This window comes from Prinia subflava, chromosome 6 (genome assembly GCF_021018805.1).
Source record: "Prinia subflava isolate CZ2003 ecotype Zambia chromosome 6, Cam_Psub_1.2, whole genome shotgun sequence".
NCBI classification, from domain to species: Eukaryota; Metazoa; Chordata; class Aves; order Passeriformes; family Cisticolidae; genus Prinia; species Prinia subflava.
The window spans coordinates 26,040,626-26,063,791 of NC_086252.1; the positions used below are offsets into that span (position 1 = coordinate 26,040,626).

Below are 23,166 nucleotides of genomic sequence, written 5' to 3' on the forward strand. Positions count from 1 at the left end.
TGGATGTTCAACACTGTGCTTCTCCATCTGCCTCAGCCCCACCTCTGTCCAGGGAAACTGCCACCAAACTGTCCATCACTTCAAGGCATTTCAGTTCTGGCAAGATTGATGGAATCATGAAATTTCAGACTCCTTAAGAGAGTTTTCTCTGTCACCGGGCAACAAAAATACCTCATCGTTTGTGATGAGTACGGAGGAGTTAAAAACATGAATGGAACCAATGTCATCATCATGGGTGTGTTCCAAGAGGATTTCTCTCAAAAGCCTGGGGAATGCAAACACTTGCCCAGCATCACCTTGAGGGGCAAAAGAGACTATTTCCATATGAGGTGTCAATTCAAAGGAAAAGGAGACCACTCTTCTACTCACAACAGCTCTTCAGCACAAGTTACCCCAGGCAATGCCTCCTAAGCACTTTGCCTTACAGACTTTGGAGGAGCTGGTAGGGGAAACCACACCTGCTTGTGTGCACACAGAGTGCAAGAACTCCTGCAAATGGAATTTTCTTCTCTGAGACTAATGCTGCAAAGCAGTCTGTCCCACTGCATGCAAGAAGTGCGTGAGATAATCAAGCCACGCCTTCAGGCACCGCTGCAGCCCTTGCTGCTGTATTCCATTGGGTCCATCTGTGGTAGGAGCAGCCAGCCTCGCTCAGCCCAAAGGGAGCATCTGTGCCATATGATGAAGGACTGGAAATCCACCGTGTTTCTGGGCTGAGGGTTAATGATTTTCTGGCACATTTTCCTAATAACCATGGTAACTCCTGAGCTGCAATGTCTCTTGAGCCCACATTCCTGCATCTATTCTCTGAACAGGATGCCAACCACAGCAAACAACCAACTCAGCTTCAGGACTGGAGCTAGTATTTCTAGTCACAAAATCTGGCATTCGAGCCAACTGCTGAATGGGAAATCCCTGAGCTCCTCAACTCCGTGGCCAAATTCTCAGCATTTGCATATTTGTTTTCCTACCCATTTCATTTATTTTTAAATGAGAGGCTGACTGAATTTCCCCCAGCCTATGCCTTCCATTGTTGGCCCACACACAGACAGACCCACACGCCCACTATTTCCCCTGACACAAAGGGAGAGAAAACACAGTGCAGAACGTATTAGTACTTAGCAAAATTCACACTGAGATTCAAATTTATTTTGAGATTAGCACAGCTATGATGAAATATATTTTGTTTTTGAACAACAGAGGTGCACAGAGCTGCATACAATGAAAACAACGTTTTAGAAACAGTGAGGGACTTGGACTTCCTAGTCCTAAATTTATCACCTCCCTTCAATTTCCTTACTCTGACAGTGCCACAGCAAAAATGTTGATGAAATAAGCTCAAGAGCATCCCACTGAACACTTTGCCAGCTTCTAGCCATTTCTGGCTTATGAATTCATGTACGCCTTACTGGCTTTTTCCTTTACATTTGACCTCTACAGCATTTAACAACATCCAATTTGATGTTGTGTAAGATTTGATCTTGTGAGAAACTGCACATTCTTGTTTATTATTCACCTCCTTCACGCTGCTGCTCATCCACGACTCTGCCCAGCTCTCTCTTCTCCAGGCTGAAGAGTCCAAGCCTATTTCATCTCTCCTTGCAGAGAACAGTTTGTAGCACGCCAAAGAACAGAGTGTCGGTTTTAGAAAGAGCCATGAGGGCTGAATGACAGACTTACAGACAGTGCAGTCAGACCTGCACACAGCAGCTCCTCTGAGTGGCCCAGAGAGGACACACCTCCAGCAAAAGGCTGGCCAGGCCAAGGAGGAGGTCAGTCAAACATCCAACTGGATTTGCATTTCATCTTTTAGCAACTAAAATAGAGTGTTGTGATGGGATGCATACAGAGCTGTTATCTAGATTTACTGGGGGGAAGATGCTTCTGTAGTTATCCAGTGCCTCAGTCCCTGCCTTCTCCATACTTCTCACCCTCATTTACACCACATCTGAAAGAGAGACAGGCACTTCCAAGAAGTCACAGGACCTCAAGAAAACAGAGAGACAAGCAGAAGGGAATCAGGTTACTTTTCTTCAAAGAAAAAAATACAATTAACCATAATGGAGTTTAGCCACCATTCTAGACATCATGAAATTTGCAAAGAAGATATCCTAAAAAACCCCCAGAGCAATAAATTCTGCAATCACGTAGCTTTCTTCTGAGTTGTAAAAATGGATCATGTGTTTTTCAGAAGCAAAAAGAGCAAGTCAGGACATACGACTAGGAAATGCTGCTCCTTCTCTCTCATTTCATATATATATATACCTATATATGTCAGGTTATTGAATAAAAAATGTAACACAGTCCCTACTCAAAGCTGCAGCACTGCCTTAGATTGTCTAAGAGATACATCTATTAAAATGAGCTTTCTCACAAGTCTAAGACTTCGTAAACTGAACTCCTGCAAGATTTTCCCCCTTTTTTGGTAGGGTTTTTTTTGTGGATTTATTTTTTTTTGGTTTGGTTTTTTTTAATTCATGCACTATTATAGTTGACATTTCAGAGCCCACAAAGCAGAACAAGGCACAGCTGTTCCAGCTGCAGGAAAACCCTGAGAGCACGCACCAGAGCTGGAGGGAACTTGGGAAGATCACTTAGTCCATGCTCACACTCCAAGGCAGGCTCACCCACACCCATGTTCATTATTTCTCCCAGACTGATCTAACTTTTCCTAAAGCCTTCCAGTGACAGGGGCTTGACAGTGGGGATAATGCCAAGAGTTCTACACATACACTGCTACCAGAAAAATTGCTTCCTTCTACAGATTCTATTTTCCTGTTCCATAAAGCATTGGGAACCTTTTACAGGAGCAGCTTTGTCTTGAAGCAGACAAAGAAGGGAATACTTTGCAGGGCTTGTGGAGCAGACACTGCTCTGACATGAACAGACTGGGGCTGTCTCCTCATACAGGATGTGTCACCTAAGGAAAACATGCAGGTACCATACAAGAGGACTGCAACTCAGACATAATTTGATATGCAGCAGCAGGGACATCAGGGATGCTGGCACTGCTCTGAGGGCTACAAACAAGCAGTGTCTTAATAGGAGATGGTGCTAATGAGCCTTCTTCCATCACCTGCACTGCCCATACTGCTCAACGCCCTACCATGTCCTAATGTCCTACCTGCTGGACTCAGCTCTCTCAGATACATCCTGAACTGCCTCTTCAAACAGGACCAGAGCAGTTCACAGGATCCCTAATGCTGCAAGAAGCCTCTGAATATCTCCAAAAAAGCTGCCTGCTCACAGAAGGTTCAGCAACAGGGTCACGTTCACTTGTTCTCCAGAAGCACTGTCTCCCTAGCCACCAAATGGAAAGACGGATGACTAAGAAATAGTTACTGAAGAATGGAAATAATAAATACAGGGGACAGGAGGCATTCATGGCAAGTTCATTTAAGCACACATATCGTTCAAATACTAGAAATGAGTGATAGTGAGACATTAAGTGAGCCATCAGTCCTTCAGATGGCTCCATCTAGATCAATGGAAGCTTATCACTTGAGAGAGAATCCCAGGGTATGTGGGTGGGTGTGTGCTGGCACAACTGGATTCTCTCTCCATAATGTGCTGCTGGGAGCAATAGTCATCCCAGTTTATCATCTTCCAAACTGAAGTCATTAATTCTCTTTTAAGGAGCAGGCACAAGTTGCAGTGAGCTGCCTAGCCACTGCTTTCAGTGTCCAAGTCTGAATGAGCTTGGCCTACAAGCCTGTAACAAATAAACTGCTTCTAAATAGAGGCAAATTCCTCAAAAGAGTTTTTAGCTTAGATAACTAAGACAAATGTCCCATTTACATGTTAATTAAACTACACAATTCCCACATGCGTTAAAATTACAAAAACGTGTGCTTTACAGTGCACACAGCAATAAATCTTAGGATTACAGAATCACGGAATATGCTGAGTTGGAAGGGACCCACTGTCCAACTCCTGTTGCTGAACAGGACATCCCCAGGTGTCCCTCCATGTGCCTCAGAGCATTTTCCAAACACTTCTTTCTGAGCTCTGTCAGGCTTGGTGCTGTGACCACTGCCCTGGAGAGCCTGTTCCAGTGCCCAAACACCCTCTGGGTGAAGAACTTTTTTCTGACTTCCAACCTAACCAACCTCCAACGTAACATCAGGCCATTCCCTCAGGTCCTGTCACTGTCACCACAGAGCAGAGATCCACGCTGGCCCCTTCTCTTCCCCTCACAGGGAAGTTGTAACTGCAGTGAGGTGTCCCCGCAGTCTCCTTTTCTCCAGGCTGAACTGACCAAGGCCCTCAGCCACCCCTCACACTGCTTCCCTTCAAGGCCCTTCACCATCTTCACTGCCCACCTTTGGAGGCTCTCTGATAGTTTAACATCATTCTTACACTGCAGGGCCCAAAGCTGCCCCCAGGACTGCAGGTGAGGCCGCCCCAGCCTAGATCAGAGCAGGACAATCCCCTCCCTTGCCCAGCTGGCCATGGTGTCCCTGATGTCCCCATGACAGGGCTGGCCCTCCTGGCTGCAGGGCACTGCTGGCTCGTGTTCAACCTGCCACTGACCCGGATCCCCAGGACTCCCTCTCTGTGGCACTGGTCTCCAGCATCTTTCCATACACCCAGGGCTGCCCCATCCCCGGTGCAGAATCCAGCATTTCCCCTTGCTGGACTTCACAGAACTGGTGACTGCTCAGCCCTCTCCTTTGTCAAGGGCTCTCTGCAGGGCCTCTCTGCCTTCAAGGGAGTCAACAGCTCCTCCCACTTCTGTATCGTGTGTGAATTTGCTCAGTATCCATTCCAGACCTATGTCCAAATCATCAGGCCCAAGACTGGATTTCCTGGCCACACTCTGGCTTGTCCAGCCTCTGTCAGCCAACAGCCCCAGCTCCTTCATTAGATGACACATAATTTTTTTTTTCTTGTCTGTGTGATATATTTAACAAGAAAGATGGCATTATGTAAAACAATCCCACTCTTATTATGTTTGGATCTTTGCCCTAAGTAATTTTATGGTATGATCACAGACTAATGTTTGTCATCCTTGGAACACTGAAGATAAGGAAGATATTTTCAGCAGTACCACTGAGCTGAACGTAGCCTGGACTTGGTGACAATGAAGGCACTGGAGATGTCCCACAGCACCTCTGCATCATACCAGAAGAGTTCTCTTTTGTTTCAATACAATCACACAAAGTGTTTTTAAATGGTCCACTCGATCTTAAATAAACTGTTTATCCAAGAAAAAAGTGAAATTCTCTCTCTCAGTTCATAGGAAAGATGACATTTTGTTTCCTTTTGTCTTTTGTCTAAAAGATTAGCTGTGTCTTTTTCCATTTTACCTTGGAATGCTAGAACGGAAAGAGATTCCATTACCTTGGAATTCCATCTACCATTTCAGGCACACCAAGTATGAAATTCACATTCCCCTGAATTCAGTCATGATTAAATGTGAAAGAGATTTGATCAGCCAAGTCAGTAATTTCTCTATATAAACTAACACCAATGAATATGCAAAGATGAGCACAAAGGTCTTGCACCACAGACGTTTTGCCCACTTATCAAAAGAGCGCAGCTCCACCAGGCTGATCCCTCCTACAGGAGGAATAATGGAAATCAGCCATCAACTTCATCTAAGTAACATGTCTGAAAAAAATACATTTCATGTTTACAGTCCTAATGCATTTCCAAAATATCCTTATTACTCCCCTATTTGACGCACATGAAATTTCTAGAAAATATTTTTTAATATTTTTAAATCTATTTCGTTTTCAGAACTTAAATAGATTTAAAAATAAAAATTTTTAAAAAAATAAGAAAATTGCAGAACCTCCTATTCCACATACCAACTTCAAAGTACACATTTGCATAAATGATTCAGAATTATTTAGACACTAAAAATCAATAAGAAGCAAAAGAGAATTACAAAATACTTTTAAAAAAATTGGTTTCTGATTTCCTGTCTGTTTATGGGAAAATCTGGGGTTCCTGTCAGGTTTCATCCTAGGAGGGGTATGGATCACTATTTAAACTGAAATGTTTCTCTAGCAGACTCAGACATTCCATCATTATATTGTCCCACTGAATGGGCAGTACTGTACATGAGATGCACCATACCCTCATCATGAACATGCTGTAATGGCTAACAAGGAAAATTTAGATGATTTATTTAAGCAGAACCAGCTTATATATTAAGGGTATGACATGTTCTAATGAATCAAATAATTTTTCCTTCTCTTTCATTTCCTCTAGAACTTCAAAGCAATCAAATGTTGTTTATGCATAAAATTTAATCCTTTCACCAATCTATAGTTTGATTGAATTTGCATACTCTATTTCCTACAAGTCAATGTGAAGAGAGCCTCATGTAATTGAAACCATTTCCCCTCCAGTCCTCCTATCTTTGTTGCAGTATTTTCTATTAGTAGCTCTATTATGCCTAATATCTGTAATGTTGGCAGCTTAGAATTTTCACTTAATGCAACCTGTATTTATAAACCACTAGGATGAAAAAAGAACAAATACAAGAAGGAGGAAATAATAATTACCTGTCTTTGATGCCACACAGATCAATGTGTAAATCACTAAAATTCCCCAGGGAGCCTTGCTGAACTAAAATAAGGTCCTTGGGCTGATTATCAATAAAGATGAGCCTCATACAGCCTTGAAAAGCAGTAATGGGATTTAAACACTGGGAATCGGTGAAATTGTCAGGGCACCCTGTGGGAAAAAGAGAAGAGACAGAGAAGAATATTGTAACATTCAACTATTTCTGCTGGGATTTCCTGATGCAAGAACTCAGGCTTATTATTCCAAATGTTTTTATTCCTTCTGCTATGCAATCTCCTGTGTTATAAATCCTCTGGTTAGGGGGAAAAAAAGAAAAAGAAAAAAAAGAGAGAAGCTAGCCACTGAAAGTATCACAGTATGAGGTTTTCTCCTTGTGAAACATGCTTGTGTTGAGCAAAATCAAAATGTGATTTTTTTCATCTTCTTCAAACTCCACAGTTGATAGCAACTAAAACATGAGTTGTTAAAAGAGTTGTACAAAATGTAAAATCATTATGGGTTAAATTCTGCTGCTGAAGCAACCTGCAGATAAAATCTTGTGGGCAGCAAGAAAGCCATTTGTATCTGAGCTTCCCCGGTATTTAGACAGCTCTGAGATCCAAAGCCTCCTGTGCATCCTCATTTAGTGCTGTATCCACAGGGCTCAACAAGATCAGAACCATACCACAGTAAGCACGACACAGAAATATATTAGATTAAAAGACAGTTAACAACAGTCCCTCTATCTAAATTAATTTTTGCACTCCATTCCAAAAAGCAGAAGACAGTATTTTTCAAGACTTTTTTTCCCATTTTCTAAATTGAGCTAAACCTACCTCCATTTTCCACAGGAGCATTGTGCATAAATACCTTTGCAGATTTGAGCCGTATGTCACCTAAGCTCCAAAAAGTCACTGAGCCTACTCAGAATAGTGGTATCTCAGGAATGCTGATAACATTAGTAATTCTAAGGCCTTTTAACCAAAAAACCACAAACAAACACACCATCCCCTCCAAAAAAACAAAACAAAAACAAAAACAAAATAAAACAACCAAACAAAAAAAAACCCACCCATGGTTAATATAGCTTTGTAGATTTTGCATATATTGTCAGATAGATGTAGGTAGCCACTGACTACCAGTAGCAATAATCCACTTTTACAGCTCTGCTTGAAGTTCTGCTTGCTCTTTCTCTGCCAGGCTTGACCAAGACCCTTCAACCTGCTCACAGTGCCGAATGCACTGCAATTCAATCAGCCCTCACCTTTGCTTTTAGCTGCAAACAGAGCACCTAGGAGAACTCAGTGGTGAGCATCTGAGGACTGGCATCACAAAAACCTCCCTGAAACACCTACCTCCAAAATAGTAGCTGTTCCCAGAGTAGATCCTTGAGACAGTGGTTGCATGGCTGGCGGTGGCAGCGTCGTTATCCAGCGTCAGGGTAATGCGATGCCTCCTGGCATTGATGTTAACAGAATGCCAAAGCCCATCGTGGAGATTGGTGCCTGGCAAAAAACATGTCCAAAGTGAAAAAAAGACGTGCAGGAGACAACTGTTCTCTTCAAATATCCTTTTGCTTCCAACTTGTGGCCGCAAATGCACAGCTGAGCTATAAAAAGTGAGAACTGCAGCTGGAAAGAGCTCATTACCTCTGGAAACAAGCTGGCATAGAAGAAAGGGCCCAGGAAAAGGGAAGTATTGAGAGTATTTAAGTAGGTCATCTCACATTTTAATCTAACCTGGTACTACTGCAGGCACTCATCAAGCTAGCCCAATCCTTCACCATTCTGATAGCACAGTTACCATTTTGGGGGTGTTTATGTCTATCTTCAGTCTGCTGGTAAACACAAGTCCAGAAGTGTGCAGAGATCTCTACTGAGCCTCTGGTAGCAAACACATGTGTGAGGTTGCAGAGGATTAGATTCAGTGAGACACTCCTAGCCTGTTCTCAGGCTCCAGTCTGAAACCTGACTGACTCCAGTAGGTAACAGTAGGATTTGTGTTTCTTAAAACCCTCCAGCACCAATGCAGCACACAGTACTACCAATGGATGTATAGAAGTTGGATTTCTACATGGTCTTATGAGAATTGGGATTGTTGCTCTGACCAGGAACCTCTAAAGGTTGAGGGATGTACTGGGCAGTCTCTCTCTTCTAGACACTCCTGCAAAGTGAGAAATTACCTTTCTTGTTTCCTTATTTTGAAAATCAGTGCTGCATCGTGTGGCTCTTGAAATACCACCAGAGAGCTACAGAGAAACTCCACATCCTCTCTTCTGACAGCCATGAGAACCAGTGGGCAAGCTTCTGAACCCACACACAGAGGTGCAGCTCAAAAGTAACCTCATTACACTTCAAAATACCCTACCATCAGGCTGAAGTCACTGAAATTAGGCACAGACAACTAGAATTTACTCCCCACCCTAACAGAATATTTTTGTTAATGTTGATTTCAGACAAAAAAAGCAAGCACTTCGGAACATAAAGAGGTGTGAGAACGGTTCAAAACAAAATAATAAAAAATGGGCGTTAGGTGTGTGTAAAGCCATTTCATCATGAATTTCAAAATGAGAGTATTTACTCAGTAATGGCTGAGTACACATACACATACACAATTACGACAGAATTAGTGGCTGGTTTTCCAGAAAAAAATGGATGATTTTTCAACTAGAACAAGTGCATTTTGAAGAGGAATATGTTGTTGAGGTTTGAAACAATTACAAAAGCAAATAGGTCCCACTTGGGGGAATAATAGGTCCATTCTTGAGCAAGCATGGGTTTGTTGTGAGTACCTGACATCTGCAGAATATGGCACATGCACTTTCTGCATATTTCCCATGTACAAGTAGGCAGTTTAGCATGTTTTGGATAGGCTGGACCCAGGCTCATGATCTGAGAACTACATAAAAACAAACACACCTAACCAAATACTGACATTGTCTCAGCTTTGTCAACAATTTAATTAGGACTGCAATAAAGGCTGGACTCTCCGTTTTCAGTGCCCAGCTGCAGGAAGCTGTGGCTGTAGCAATCTACAGGAGTAAGGATAGATGCAGGGCTGCCTCATTTTCTATCATAAAGGGGAATGAAGCATGCATACAGAACAGCTCTGCTTTGACAACTCTGACAGGTTTTTATCTCTGCTTCTTTTAATAGAGACATCTGCCCTCTTTTAGTCTGTACAGGGAATGTTTTAATATTACATGTTTTTAAACATCTACTCTTTTAGAATATCTATTATTATTGCTGTTATTGTTATTATCATCCTTATTATTATTCTCCCAAATTTTAAATCAGAGAGGCAGCCCTATTTTACCCTCTTGCATCCCACCAGCTTCACTAAGCAAAGCAACTTGTGAAGTGTCTAAGAAAGCCTTATAGGGAGTGTAAGGAGAGGAAGCCCATGGTCAGCCTCTCTTCTGAGTGTAGGGGGAGTCCAAAGCGACAGTCAGAGAAAGAAAATCAGCTCTGAGCCTCCCTTAACTTCTGCTGGGGAAAGATGCTGTGGCTGAGCTGGCTCCCAGCTGATTTCTGCACAGTCTGAAGATGGGAACAGGAAGCCTTCATGTGACCTGACTGAAGAAAATTGAGTGTGACCGCTTAAGAACATAGAGGCTCAGCTAACTGTCAGTGAGATCAAGTCTGGTGATTTCAGGATGCCAATTTTCCAAGCTTAGATCAAGCTGTACAGATTGGCTTTGCCACTGGAAAGCAAGAGAAAATTTAAAAGAGAAAGGAAGATTGGGTGTTTCCCTATTGCTTGATCCTTTCATCCCATAGAGCTGAACCTTTGTGTTTTAGAAGGAGAAAAACAAAAGTACACACAAAAAAAATAAACACCTTCAGTGATTTCCACTGGGTTCTCAGTCTCCTTTTGAATAAGTAGCATCAATCTGCCAGCATGGAGGTAAACCAGGAGATGTCCTGAGTTTTCAGACAGCTCGGTGAACAGAAGTAAGCCATCTCTATTCCACGTTCGGAACTGGAAGCTGACGGACAAACCATCGATTTGGGCAGTGCCGGGCAGCAGCAAGTAGCTTCGAGTGGCGCTCACAAAGGTGATAGGAACAACTTGTGGTTCTGAGCAAGAGAAGGTCACATTCCCCTGGAAAAAAAACAACAACAAAAAAACCCCAAACATAATCAGCATGACTTTTTTTCAGTCATCCCAAAACATCTGTAGTTAAATAAGCTCACTGGATGTCTAATCACCCTCAAGGCTGAAATAAGTGTTATTATTCAGACACTTATCTTTGGAAGTCAATAGGAAATGCATCTGTCCATGCCGGGAAAACATATCTAACTTCAAAATTATATATTTATCCCAAATGCTGAGGATCAAAAATCAAACCCTTACTTCTTAGAAGGATACAAATGTAACCAAATGTCCTTATCAAGGCCACATCCTAGCTGATTATCTCAGTCACACAGCCCTGAAATCAATGGAGTAATTTACCCAGAAGAGAAGCACATTTACTGAAAGCAACCTGCAGAATCTGCACCAGCTCGTATCACTGTAGTTGGTGGAACAAATGACTCCATCAGTTTGCTCAGCCACTGTAGATTACCCCACGAGGTCAATCAGGCCATGGTATAAAACCTCAACAATGTATAAAGCCAGGAGGCACTTAAGGAGCCACATCTCACTCCAGGAGATGGTTGCAGCCAGCTGCTTTGAATTCCATTTTTGAATTGTAAAATACCAACTGCAAACTGATAAAACCACCGGAGTGTAAGGCTTTCTCCATGATAACACTTCTCATCAGAGCCTGTACCTCGCTCTAACAGGATAATTATAACCAGCAGCACTTGATGGATGTGCAGGAAGTTGCATAGTGCTTGGGGAATTCCTCTCTGCAATCTCAGACAGATGATGGAACTGCTCCCTATCACTTTCAAATGTCTTTCCAGTCTTTATTTTTTAAACTGAAAATAAGGTGCCAGAAAGAGACAAAGTTATCACTGGGTGAAACAATCCTTGACAGATCCTTATCTGTGTGGAGCTATCTGCATAGTACCTGGGAGGTTCAGTACCAGATTTGGTAAAAGGAATCCATGGGTATATCATATTAGAATGTGTTTTGAGATATAATCCAGAGCTTATCTGAACTCCACTGAACATTAGTCAGGTGGGGAGTAGGATGAAAATTTGGTCTCAGCCTTTGAAAAGTTTCTACTGTCTGCTGAGATTTGCTGCATGAAGAGATGGTACAAACTTTGTTATTGTTATATTTCATTTCTTTTTTTGTTATTGTGTCATTTCTACCTATTGTTACATTTCTAGTTTTTAATCAAATTCAGGCCAGAAGTCCTATCCTGAGACATGATTAGCAGAGTGCTGACTGCAGGGCCAATGTAGGAACAGGACCTGCACTTTCTTCCCTTGCTTGACCTGGTCAGACTTTAAGCTCTGAAGTCTAACTTCACCTTTAGCCTCTCTATTGTCTAAACTGAGGCAGAGCAGGTGTCATTCCACCTGCCATAAGAACAGGCAGCTGGAAATGCACAAAGGTGGTGCTGCAATATTCTGTGTAAATGGGATTAAAGGTGCATTTAGAAGACAGACAAGAGCCGTGTCTGCTTTTTGGGGTGGTTCTTCCCATGACGTATTTTTGTTATTCTTATTCAAAAATTGAGACCTCCATGATATAAGGGCCATAAGTAATTGCAGTCAAAGCTAAAAACTAGCCAGGATTTGTAAAAAATAAAAGGAAGAAAAAAAGCTGAATAAAACAATTGATGCCACAAGAACTTACATCAATTCAACTGACTAATTTGGGAGGGAAACACCTTAAAGCAGCATTCCAGAGCAAAGCCGGATGATGTAGTCAATACACCAACAATAGTTGCTGACATCCTCACACTGACCAACCTGTCTGCCTTCCTAGAGACAGTAACATGAAAACCTGAAAACAGACATACACAACTCTTATTTGAAAAACATTTTTCCACTGAAGTGGGATAGGTTCCCTTTACAAGAACTGTTCAATTTGCCAGGAGTGTTATTCTCAAACAAATTATTCCAGCAGGTTTAAGTCAGAAAAGTAAACAGCTCTCTCTAAACCTTCATCTGATCATGAGCTTTTTGCTTTAATTGGCAGCAGTTCTGGAACTCTCCAGGGTATATGCCAGATTTCTGGCAGACACTTGATTTTATAATTGAACCCAATTTAACTGAAAAGTAAAAGCTCATTGGCTAGGAAATGGGATAAGAACAGTCTAATCCCTAGAGAAAATAAAGGAGATGTTCAGCTCTTCCCAGCTGCTGGAAACTCTAGCTATCATGTGGCATTTGAGAATTCCATTGAGCCCATGTCCAGATTGATTAACGACTCTTCTAACAAGCAGTGAAATCTTTACAAAATAGTTCTTATTGTTCTTACAAGAGAAAACTTCTGAACCTAGAAATGCAACGGAGATACTTGTAATTTCTTTTTCACTGGCTGCCATGACAGATGTTTTAAGAAAAGAGTGGAGGCAGCCCAGATTTCTGCAGGCAGGGTACAGCTTTAGAGGTGGTTTTTGTTCAACTGAATGTTGAATGAACAGGCAGTAGCATGTTACAGCATTTTAAAGAAGAACCAGATCCTCTCCTATTAAAAGAGAATGGAAGAACACAGTTGCTAAGTGATGAGGATAAAAGTGGATTACATAGAAGATCCTCTGAGCCATAAACTTCATCCAAAACTGACTGGAGACTTTCCAGTGACTTCTGTGGGGCTTCAATAAAACCTGTATAACTTTAATGAATCATTTTAGTATTTTCTGGCCTTTCTTCATGTAGTATTATGTACTGTTCAATGAAGAGAGAAGACAACACCACAGTCAGGGCAATTGGTAACAAGTTCCTTATACATCCTCCTTGCTGTCAGAGAATACTAATCAAAAATAATATGCACTTGGGAAATTATTCAAACTGACAGCTGCACTGCAATTCTCAGCACTTAGCCTACCAGAGGATCCAGGCCAAGATCACAGCTTGAAAAGAAGGAACAATAAATGAGTATTTCTGAGCTCTCATTCTACCTGCAGGTTAGAGCATCAAATGGGCACTTAAACTTTCCCCATTAATCACTCTATGGATACTGTCCAATAAAAAGAGTATCTTGCTTTCTGCAGAGGATTAGAAAGGATGATTTCATATGACAGGTAAGGGGACTAAGATCCCAGGCCTGACTGAGAAACAAATGTGGTAAACTGGCAAGAATATCTCCAGCTTGGAAATTGGAGGACTACTTCTAGCTGTGAAGGGACTGAGTTTGCAGACAAATTTACAAGGAGAGTAACAGAAGAAAAAGGTGACCTCTGATGCAGTTTTAAAAGGATAAGATGAAAAACTGGCATCCAACTCTGAGAAACTGGATTTTGAGAATGAAGGAGGTTCCTTCAAGACCTGTTTTGAAATTAACTCTCTCAGGCAGAAAAAATGTCAGGAGACCGACATATTTAAAATGGTTCTTAAGACCATGCTGAACACTGAATGAAAAGCAAATCAAAGTGAGGTACCAGCTCCAGCCTTCTGAAGCACTGCTGCAAACTGTCTTCAAAGAGGACACAGGAGCACCAAGGTACACGGTATTCCTTCAATTAGGACTGGTTCACTGAGTGAGCAACCAGGCCATCCCAAGAGCAGGGGACCAGAAGTTCCTGCACTGAGATGGGTTTCTGTTTCTCTGACAAAAAATTCAATATGGAAATCTGACAGCTTTCCTGATCCAAGTTACATTGAAACTAAACTGTGACAATCAATTTCATGACAGAGAACAGCCCCATCTCCACTTACTGCAAGTATCATGAACTCCAAAAGAATTTTATTTGTTTATCGCATTGATTTAAGTTGTTTTCATTAAAATAATATTCCCAACGGAGGGAAAGTAACATTTAACAAAAATAGAGAAGGCTTAGAAAACCTGAAACATTGTGACCACGAGAGAATCAGGGATAGATGCTTGGCTGGACCTTTCTGGCTGTTCTTTATCCCAGACTCCTAAGCTGACTGTCACTGGCCAGAGGCAGAAGAAGAATTTTACCATTTTTATGGCCACAGTAACTGTACATTATTGTCTCATTACATAGTGCAATAGTTAAGAGATGCTGACAAAAGATGAGAGCAAATACAGAAATATTTTGGAAATATTCTACATCGTTTTTCTCAGAGAGACAGGAAAAAAAGGGGGGAAAAAGACCACAGGAGGAAACATACATACAACAAAGAAATTAGTAACCACTTAATATTTCCTCTCTGTGGTGTATTGACTTTGTCTGGATGCCAGGTGCCCACTAAGCCCCTCTATCACTCCCTTCCTCATGAGGTGGGGGGAGAAAATGAAGGAAGAAGACCCTCTGGTGTCAAGAGAAAGGCAGTTTAATGAAGAAAAAGCAAAGGCTACACACAGAAGGAAAGCAAAACAAAAGATTTAATCTTTACTTTCCATGAGCAGTTGATGCCCAGCTATTTCCTAGGAAGCAGGTTTCAGCATGTGTAGAAGTTGCTCCACAATAATAAATGCCTCTCCCCTTCCTTTTCTCTTGACTTTTGCTGCTGAGCAGTCTCATTTAGTGTGGAATATCCCTTTGGTCAGTTTGGATCAGCTGGTTACATCTCCCACACCCAATCTCCTGGTGAGGGGGAATATTCACTTCAAGCAACAAATAAGAATGAAGCCAGCCTTTCAAGTACACCTTGCTAGGTGTATTTGAATGAGATAGAGTCTTAGATCAAACTGGCAAATTATTTCAGTCCAAGTCAAATTTTTGCTCCACTTCAAGGTAAAGTGATCTACAGCTTATTAGTTTTTATTGCCTGGAACAAAACACAGCAGCAAGGAGATTTCTTTCTTCATTATTATTATGAAAACAGAACCACATCTACCTTAAAATAGAAAAGTGGATAGAAAGCAATTCCTATCAGCTTTTTTCTTTTTTTTTTTTTTTTTTTTTATGTATTAGTTTCCTTTAATAGATTTTTCCTCTTTTAAATTCCAGTTATCTGTGTATCATAGCACACCAGCTAAAATGGTTGGTGTCAACTGCACCTCAATCCAGGCTCCTGACTGTGGTGGGCTCAGCTTGACCCCTTCTTTTATGCCAAGTGCCAAAGAGTTCCCAAGGCCTTACCAACTGGAACACGACCTTAAAAAATATACTAAAGCCTTGGCTTTGCAGAAAATTACATTTTCTCCCATTTTCCTTATCACCTGCTAACTGCTATGACAATAATTAGCCATCTCTCTTCCTGTCCTACAGGGACTAACAGCCTTATCACCTCCCACCTTGAAACATTCTCCTCTGCTCAGCAGGCACTAACTGCCCTATTCATTCAATTTGACTATCCAGATAATGTAATAAATGAAACCCTGAACAATTGGTTCTAACCTGTAATTTGCTGAAGTCTGATGACTCTCAAAAACCCCTTGTTTCCTAAGAAACATGTCATTTTTTTCTGCATGTCATCCAGTCTAATTAAAAACCACAGTCTCCCTCCCCAAAAGACTTGTTTCATTTATTGTCATCACAACTATCAAAATCCTAACACAAAGAAACTTTTATATCAAGGAGAGTTTATTAATGCAGCTATGTGCTGGATTATATATTTGCACACTGAAACTCTTTAGAATTGTGGACAAAGCCAACTGAAATCAATGGGAAACATGTCATTTAAATATACTTTATTTCAAGACCTCAGCTGAGGCGACACACTTAATTCCTTTCAAAATAATCCTGTTATACCCTTCAGGAACAATAAAATAGAACCTTGGAATGAATGCTATTTATATAGACTTCCTTGCTATTCCCACACTGCAGGTAGAATGGAAAGGAGACTACTCTGAAGACCCAGAGAGCACAAAGAAAGATACAAGAAAATATAAAACCCTATTTTTAAAAGAACCAAATAGTTCAGGCATCTGAGTTCACCCACCTTATCTAAAAAATAGCAAATTCAGGTCTCTCTTTAATCATGTGACTCAACACTTCCATTAAATAATTGAATGAAACTTATTTTGTTTAGAAATTCGACTTGGTCCACAAGAAGTTGTGAAAAAATGTCACAAAAAACTTCCAACATTTTTTTATATATGATTCCTGTAGTCTTACTGGAGCACAAAAAATAAGAAAAATAATCTAACTTGTGATTCTCCAGACCCTAGGCGGGGCCTTCACAAATCACCAGCCTGATGTTCACAGATAGATCAACACTTGCCAGAGCACTTTGGTAAAAAGAGACATTCGCAGACAAGTAAATTCTTCTCAGGATGAAGGTATCTCAAATCAGCTTAATAAAATAGCATGTTTGGATTCTCTATAAAGAGAATGAATTATTAGTTTACATTCTCCTGTCACTAGGTATCCTTCCTTGCTCTTTGATGCTGGCAATTGGTTATTTCCCCAAGGCACTACAGTGATACATCTACATGTCACCACGTCCCTCGCTGTGCTGAGCTGTCACTCTCACATTCAACATGGCAGGCCAGCATAGAGTAGAAATCCAAGCGTGTCTGAGAGCTGACAACTTCTGCCTTGCTGTACCCTGCACTCCTCTCCAGCCAGCACAGGGCTTGCTCTGCTAAATAAGAATGCAACTCCAATTTCTATTAGCCAGAGGTAATGGAAGAGAAAGGGAGAGCGTGTTTTTCTCAATTTCAGCGAGTAAGTAGGGTGGAACATTGAGAGGACCAAACACAGCATCTTTTCATGACCTCCTAATTTCTTTTCATCAGCTAGACAACTTCCTATTTTGGCATGACAAATCAGTGAAGCACAAAAACAACTTAAGACCCTGGCCACAGGTCACATTTGAGCAGCTTCTAAAGGTGCAACCAGAATCTAGCATTAAGTAACCACTGGTGGAAAGGATCCTATATTTTCAGGATGCTATAGCTACTTTTTCCTCTTATCTACTCCCTCAACCAGATGGATTTAACAATTCTCAATAGATTTATCTGCCTAAAACTTACCCCATCGCTTCCTGCATCTACATATACTCTTAACAAGCTCAAAATCCCTCAAGGGAGACTTTGCCATCCCAGATATCAACAGATCAAATTTCCTTCTGTGAAGAACAATTTCCCTTCTCCTTCTTGTGGCTCTTACTTGCATATTTTTTTGCCCCTACTTAATTGTCCAAGAAGTGCAACTGCTGTGAGATTTCTCATAATGAGCAGTCTGCACTTCTCTTGTGCTGAGAAGACATTTAGTAAATAGGGCAAACCTTTAGATTACTATTTTAAAGCATTTTATGAGGTTTCCCAAGGGTCCACCCCATGACCATGACAGTGGTTAATTACAGAATTTTGACTTCTCATAACCTTTTGCAGTAATTGCTTGGAAAGCACAGAAAAGATTCCCTATCATTAGTCCGCATTCAATGACCAAGGGAAGGGAACGCAAAATGAACAAAAAATCCCAAACAAACAAACAAACAACCAAACCAACCAACAAAATGCCAAACCAAAAAACCTAAAGAAACAAAACCCAAAAACCCACAAAGCCATCATGCCATCAGGTGGTGAAGAAATCTCAGACAGAAGAAAGATAGCCTGTCCAAACAGACAGTGCTGTGTAGGGAGGTTAAGTACCAGGCAATATAAAAATGGAATTCTGAAGACAAGCTCCAGTTCAAAGAGACAGGCTGCCTCGTTATCTTGAGATGCCTTCTCAAGGGCATTTATTGCAACTCTGAAAACTGCAAATGAGTTACAGGGAAGAACAGGCAGAATGATAATCACAGCCACCACCCAAGAGTACAATACATACTACAGCACTCTATTATTGACAACCTGTACTTTCTTCCTCTGACTTTAAATGCAGCTGATTTGGGACCATTAATTATATGGGTAAGGAACTACATCATAAGGGGAAATCTATACCTCCAAAGCTGGTGTATCATTCTTCTGCTTGTGTGAAAGATGTCAAAAGTAAAAAAAACCCAAAGCTGATGGGTATGAAAACCCCCAAGTTTGGCTCACTCTGGCAACATTCACAAAGGCACAGAGTGAAGCAGAGAGTGAGTGTTGAAGTTTGCCTGCCTCTGGAGGCAAAAACTGATGCCTCTAAGCATTAATGACTTTCTAATCCCAAACTAATCAGTCTGTCATCAATGGTCTTTTGCTAGGAGGCAAAGGTATTTTGAGGACTAACAATGCAGAACCATCTCAGGTAATCTCCAACTTGTGGGGAGAGAACATAAGTATGCATAAGTATATTTTTGGAAGGAGTAGTTCCAGGTCCCTGCTACATTTAATTTTTCTTCTGTGCTGATCCTTTCATTGCATTTCCACTTCAGACAACTGTAGTGACTACCAGGATGTGAAGCAGAGAAGTTTGTAGCTCCCTGTGGATAGAGCTTGTTGCTTGAAAACCTCAATGCACTTTGAGTAAAAGCATTTAGTGTGGAATAACTCTGGCAGGCAGAAGAGTACATTTAACAAGAACAAGTTATTTTAATTTGAGGAAGTTAATTGCTAAGGAGTGAGGAAGAGCAGAAAAGGGAAAGGGGATCAGCCTGAATAACCTAGAACTACCTGAGAGTTGCTAGGAATAGCTGTGATGCAAAGAAATGTTGGAAAACAGATTCACAGGGCCCATTTCTTATAGAAGGGTGTTCATCTAAGATTATGAGGCACTCTGAGCATGGCGAAGTTTCCATGCACTTTGCATACTCAAGTGTTACAGACACAGCACAGAGCAGCTCATAAACCTTAAAAAATGCAGTACAGCAGCCCACCTCTGGAAACCATGGTGTTTAACTCACCACTTATGTGAAAGACATTGAAGGATGGAGGCACTACCCCAACTACCTTAAACTGAAAGAAGGAGCTGGATTCCTCGACCTTTCATTTAGCATTGTCTGAACTAAGTGCAGTGAGAACAGAATTCCATTGCTTGGGGCCACTAACACCCAGACAATGCCCTTCTGAGAAAAAGTGCTTTGCAAATTTTGCTCTTCCCTTTGAGAAAGGCCTCCCCACTATCCAGCCAGAAAAACAAGCAGCTGTTTAATGATCTAAGAAGCAGACAAGGGCTCTTTGCTCCCCTGCTTAGAGAGTAAGCTGAGGGGAAGAGCAATTTAACACAGTTCATAAGACTTGTGCCTTTTAGTCCTCAGTCAGAACAATCAAGCTCAAGATTATTAAGGCAAAGTCTCTCAGCCCCATGGGAGTATCCCGGAGGCAGTTTTGACTGCCAACAACACAGTGAGGAACTTCTCACCCATCACCTTTCCATTTTCCAGCTCCCTGTGTATTCAGCCTTGCCCTAGGCAGGGAAAGCACAGAAAGAACTTCCTTGGTCTTCAGGCTTGCTTTGTTTTAGGTTCAGTGTATCCATCCACATTACTACAAACCAGAAGATGCCATGGGAGCCAGAAGCAGTTTCATCTCCATGTTCTCCATAGACACAGTGTTAGCCAAAAGGCATTTATCAAAGCACAGTGTAGGAGCGAGGCAAAAGTTTGTCAAGGCTTCATGGGAGTGTCGTTCACTCCTCTTGAAAAATAAAATGTTTGTTATTTTTGTGATATATATAAATATATCTGTAACTTTGGACATTATTACGTGTTAAGTTATATTTGTGGTTTATGTTATCAAGCTGGATAAGTCTGCAGTTTCTCTTCTTTACCTCTACCATTCCACATTTAGAGAAGTAGTACAAATTCAATGGTTCTCAGAACTGCCAATACAATAAGGTGCAGCACAAAGGATACTATTTCCAGTGATAACAGGAATATTTTTTTCTCCTCTATAATATCAACTGAAGTATCAAAGTAGAATTCTGCTAGTGCTGTACTTCCCAACAGTGACAGAAAATGGTTCAGAAAATAAGATTTTATCTGAGTTAACTGGGAAAAAAAATCTCTATGACTTCTATCATGCCATTAAATATACACATTTTTATCTTGAAAAAAATAATTAAAACGTTTCCCCAAGCAAATTCTAATACACCAGGAAAATCAGAGAAATGCATTGGTTTCCACATGTGTCTCTCAAAAACTCTCACCACAGTTGCCAGTGCTGGCTGGTGTTAACCTCAGCAATATCATTTTAACAAGCTAATTATCCCCACAGCTATCCAAATCTGAACTCTGCTCATTCAGTGCAGCACCAAGAGAGCACAAAAACCATGGAAGCAGAGAAGGAAAGCACATGGTGCTGCCTCTTACCACAGTATAGATCTGAGGTTTGCGTCTTTTGGCCAGGTCAATGATATTGACTCCGTTGTAATAAAGGTTCTCAATGCACCCATGGAAGTTTTTTCTCTGAAAGGTTCCTGGCTTCCCTGGGACAGGAATCCCTCCGAAACTGAGCTTTTGGAAAGAACAGAAACAGCATTATTTATTATATTTTATATATGTATATATTATATTACATTGTGTTATCATCCCAAAAGCAAGAGAGTGGAGCCCCACTCCATACATCCACTTGGGTATTATGTAAGAACCAATTCCCACCACCAACATCATTGGGAGCATGAGGCAGGGCCTGGCCACGTTTTAGGGGGAATTACAGCCCCCACTGCGTTCCTGCTGCTGGAGAAACATTTCTGGCACAGAGAGCTCACTACTTTGGGAGCAGCTCTAAAGGGCCTTGGCACACCAAGCAGTGCCACCAGCTCCCCTCCCTGGAACAGCCACACACCAGGAAACCTTCCCATGGTGTGCAGCCCACAGCCCCACTGGCCCAGAGGGTGACAGCTGGCTGCAGCCTACAGTGCTCAGGAACCCCTGAGCGATGGGGGACTCTCCCTCTCCTCAGAGCTCTGCGTTTGCCTGGAAGCTCTGGTCACTCCACCAGGCACGTGTCTGAGCAGCTCTGGTTTCAGCCAGAGGACTGTTGTATCACATACACAAATACCCCATTTGCACCTTGCAATTTCACTGTGCTTTGGTCTCTAAAACAGTCACATGTGGCATTTGAGACTGAGCTTTGTCATGGAGAAGTTGTGCAGGCTACACATTGGAACAAAACTTCTGCTGTGCTGCTGTCTAAGTCCTGGCAGATGTTAACACTGCAGGTTACAGCTCCTCACTCAACTGAAGGGCTGAAGGCCCTGGGAGAGCAAAGGGCCTAAGAAAATAAAGCTGCCCAAATACAGCATAATTGTTTAGATTCTGAAGAAAAGAAAGAGAGTAAAAAGAAATAAAAACAAACCCCACAGTCCCCAAAAATTCTGGTAATCCTACCTTCATTTTCCAAATGTCACAGTTCATTTCTAATTAACTTTACTGACCTTTCTGGCAAAGCAATATTGGTGGTACCACTAAAGTTTTACTCATTTTTCCCATCACAGCCAGCAGCACTGTGAGGGATATAATGCAGATGGGGATCCTGCAGCCACACCACACTGGATCAGGACCTGTGCTGCAATCCTGCTGCCTCCACTGCAGCAAGAGCATGCACTGCTGTGTGGCACTGCTTACATACTAACAACTACTGGAACCTGGTCAGCCCTATTCCCCTGTCACAACTCCCAAAGCCTTCCCTCTGTTCATTATTACAAAAATAAAGGGCAATTTGGGGGTTATTTTTCCTCCCACTCCACCTAACAAGCTGGGATATGTAAGCAAATGAAACCTCCCTGGGTAACCTTGAAAACACTTACTTTAAAACAAGATCTTAATGAACTTGCACCTCAGTTGTTTTAATTGATCACTTCAGAGGAATAAAGAGTGAACAGACTGCTGTTTTACGTCACTTGCAGGTTTGTTATTGGCATGAGGGCTTATCTGGTAGCAATGTTTTTTGTTTTTCTTTTTTCCAGTGAGAATCATTAGTTCTTTCTAAAACACCAAACTCTCCTTTCATGTCCTATTCTTCAAGTCTCCTGCTTAGGGACTCTGTACTGGGGTTTCAAAACTAGAAGAAAAATCAATATCAATTACACCAATGCATTATTAAGAAAACAGTTTCCTTTGTGATTGGTAATAATTTTAATTACAAAAGTAATGATTTTATTACCCTCAGTAAGGCCTTTAATCCCTGAAGTGTGCTGAGATAAACTTTCAGTAGACTGCATTGCTGCAATGTTTGACTGAAAGGCTGTCTCAGTGCAAATGCAGAAAAAACACACTGTGAAAAACTAAGCTCAGGGGATGAGGTCTAAGTGCCACAGTGGTTGGTGGTGATGCTGATTTACAACACCTGAAGATCTTTTTTACCATATTACCTATTTTGGAACAGCTGGAAAAATGTTCTGAAAATTAGATTGGAGCCTGAGTTTCCCCTAATTGGCACCAAGCAAGAGGTAAGAAATTTTATTATTTTGAAATTAGAAAAGCTGATGACTCAATTATTTGACTTTTCTCAACTCCATCTTAAAAGCAGTCACAGTTTTGGCCCCTAATAGTTCAGTCTAAAGCTGCTGCAGAATCCCACTGCTCCAAGCGCTGTCCCTACTAAATGTGCTTATGATTTGTTAGAGCAGTGCCAGAGGACAGGTACCACTCTCTCCACCCTGCTTTGGGAAATGCAAAGAAAGGAATTTCATCTGGAAGATGAGAGGAGGAGAGAGCAGGCACCTGCCACTGCTGAGCATTGGCTTTTTTCCCTTGGGTGTTTCAGAAAATGATCCTTCCTGGAGAAATGAATTCAGAGTGCAAAGGGGAACTTGTGGTCGCTGAACCATGCCAGCTCAACACATCCAGACAGGGTGATGG

The 23,166-nt window shown here is 41.5% G+C and overlaps 1 protein-coding gene across 1 annotated transcript in view; it reads right to left on the reverse strand.

Moving 5' to 3' along the window:
- Window positions 1-23,166, reverse strand: part of CNTNAP5 (contactin associated protein family member 5) — a 269,761-nt gene that overhangs the window by 116,461 nt on the left and 130,134 nt on the right. Inside the window, exons 7-10 of the mRNA XM_063400823.1 lie at window positions 20,674-20,817; window positions 10,356-10,620; window positions 7,872-8,021; window positions 6,516-6,687 (exon numbers count right to left, since the gene is read on the reverse strand). Coding sequence (XP_063256893.1) covers window positions 6,516-6,687; window positions 7,872-8,021; window positions 10,356-10,620; window positions 20,674-20,817 — 731 coding nt within the window. The remainder of the gene's footprint in view (window positions 1-6,515; window positions 6,688-7,871; window positions 8,022-10,355; window positions 10,621-20,673; window positions 20,818-23,166) is intronic.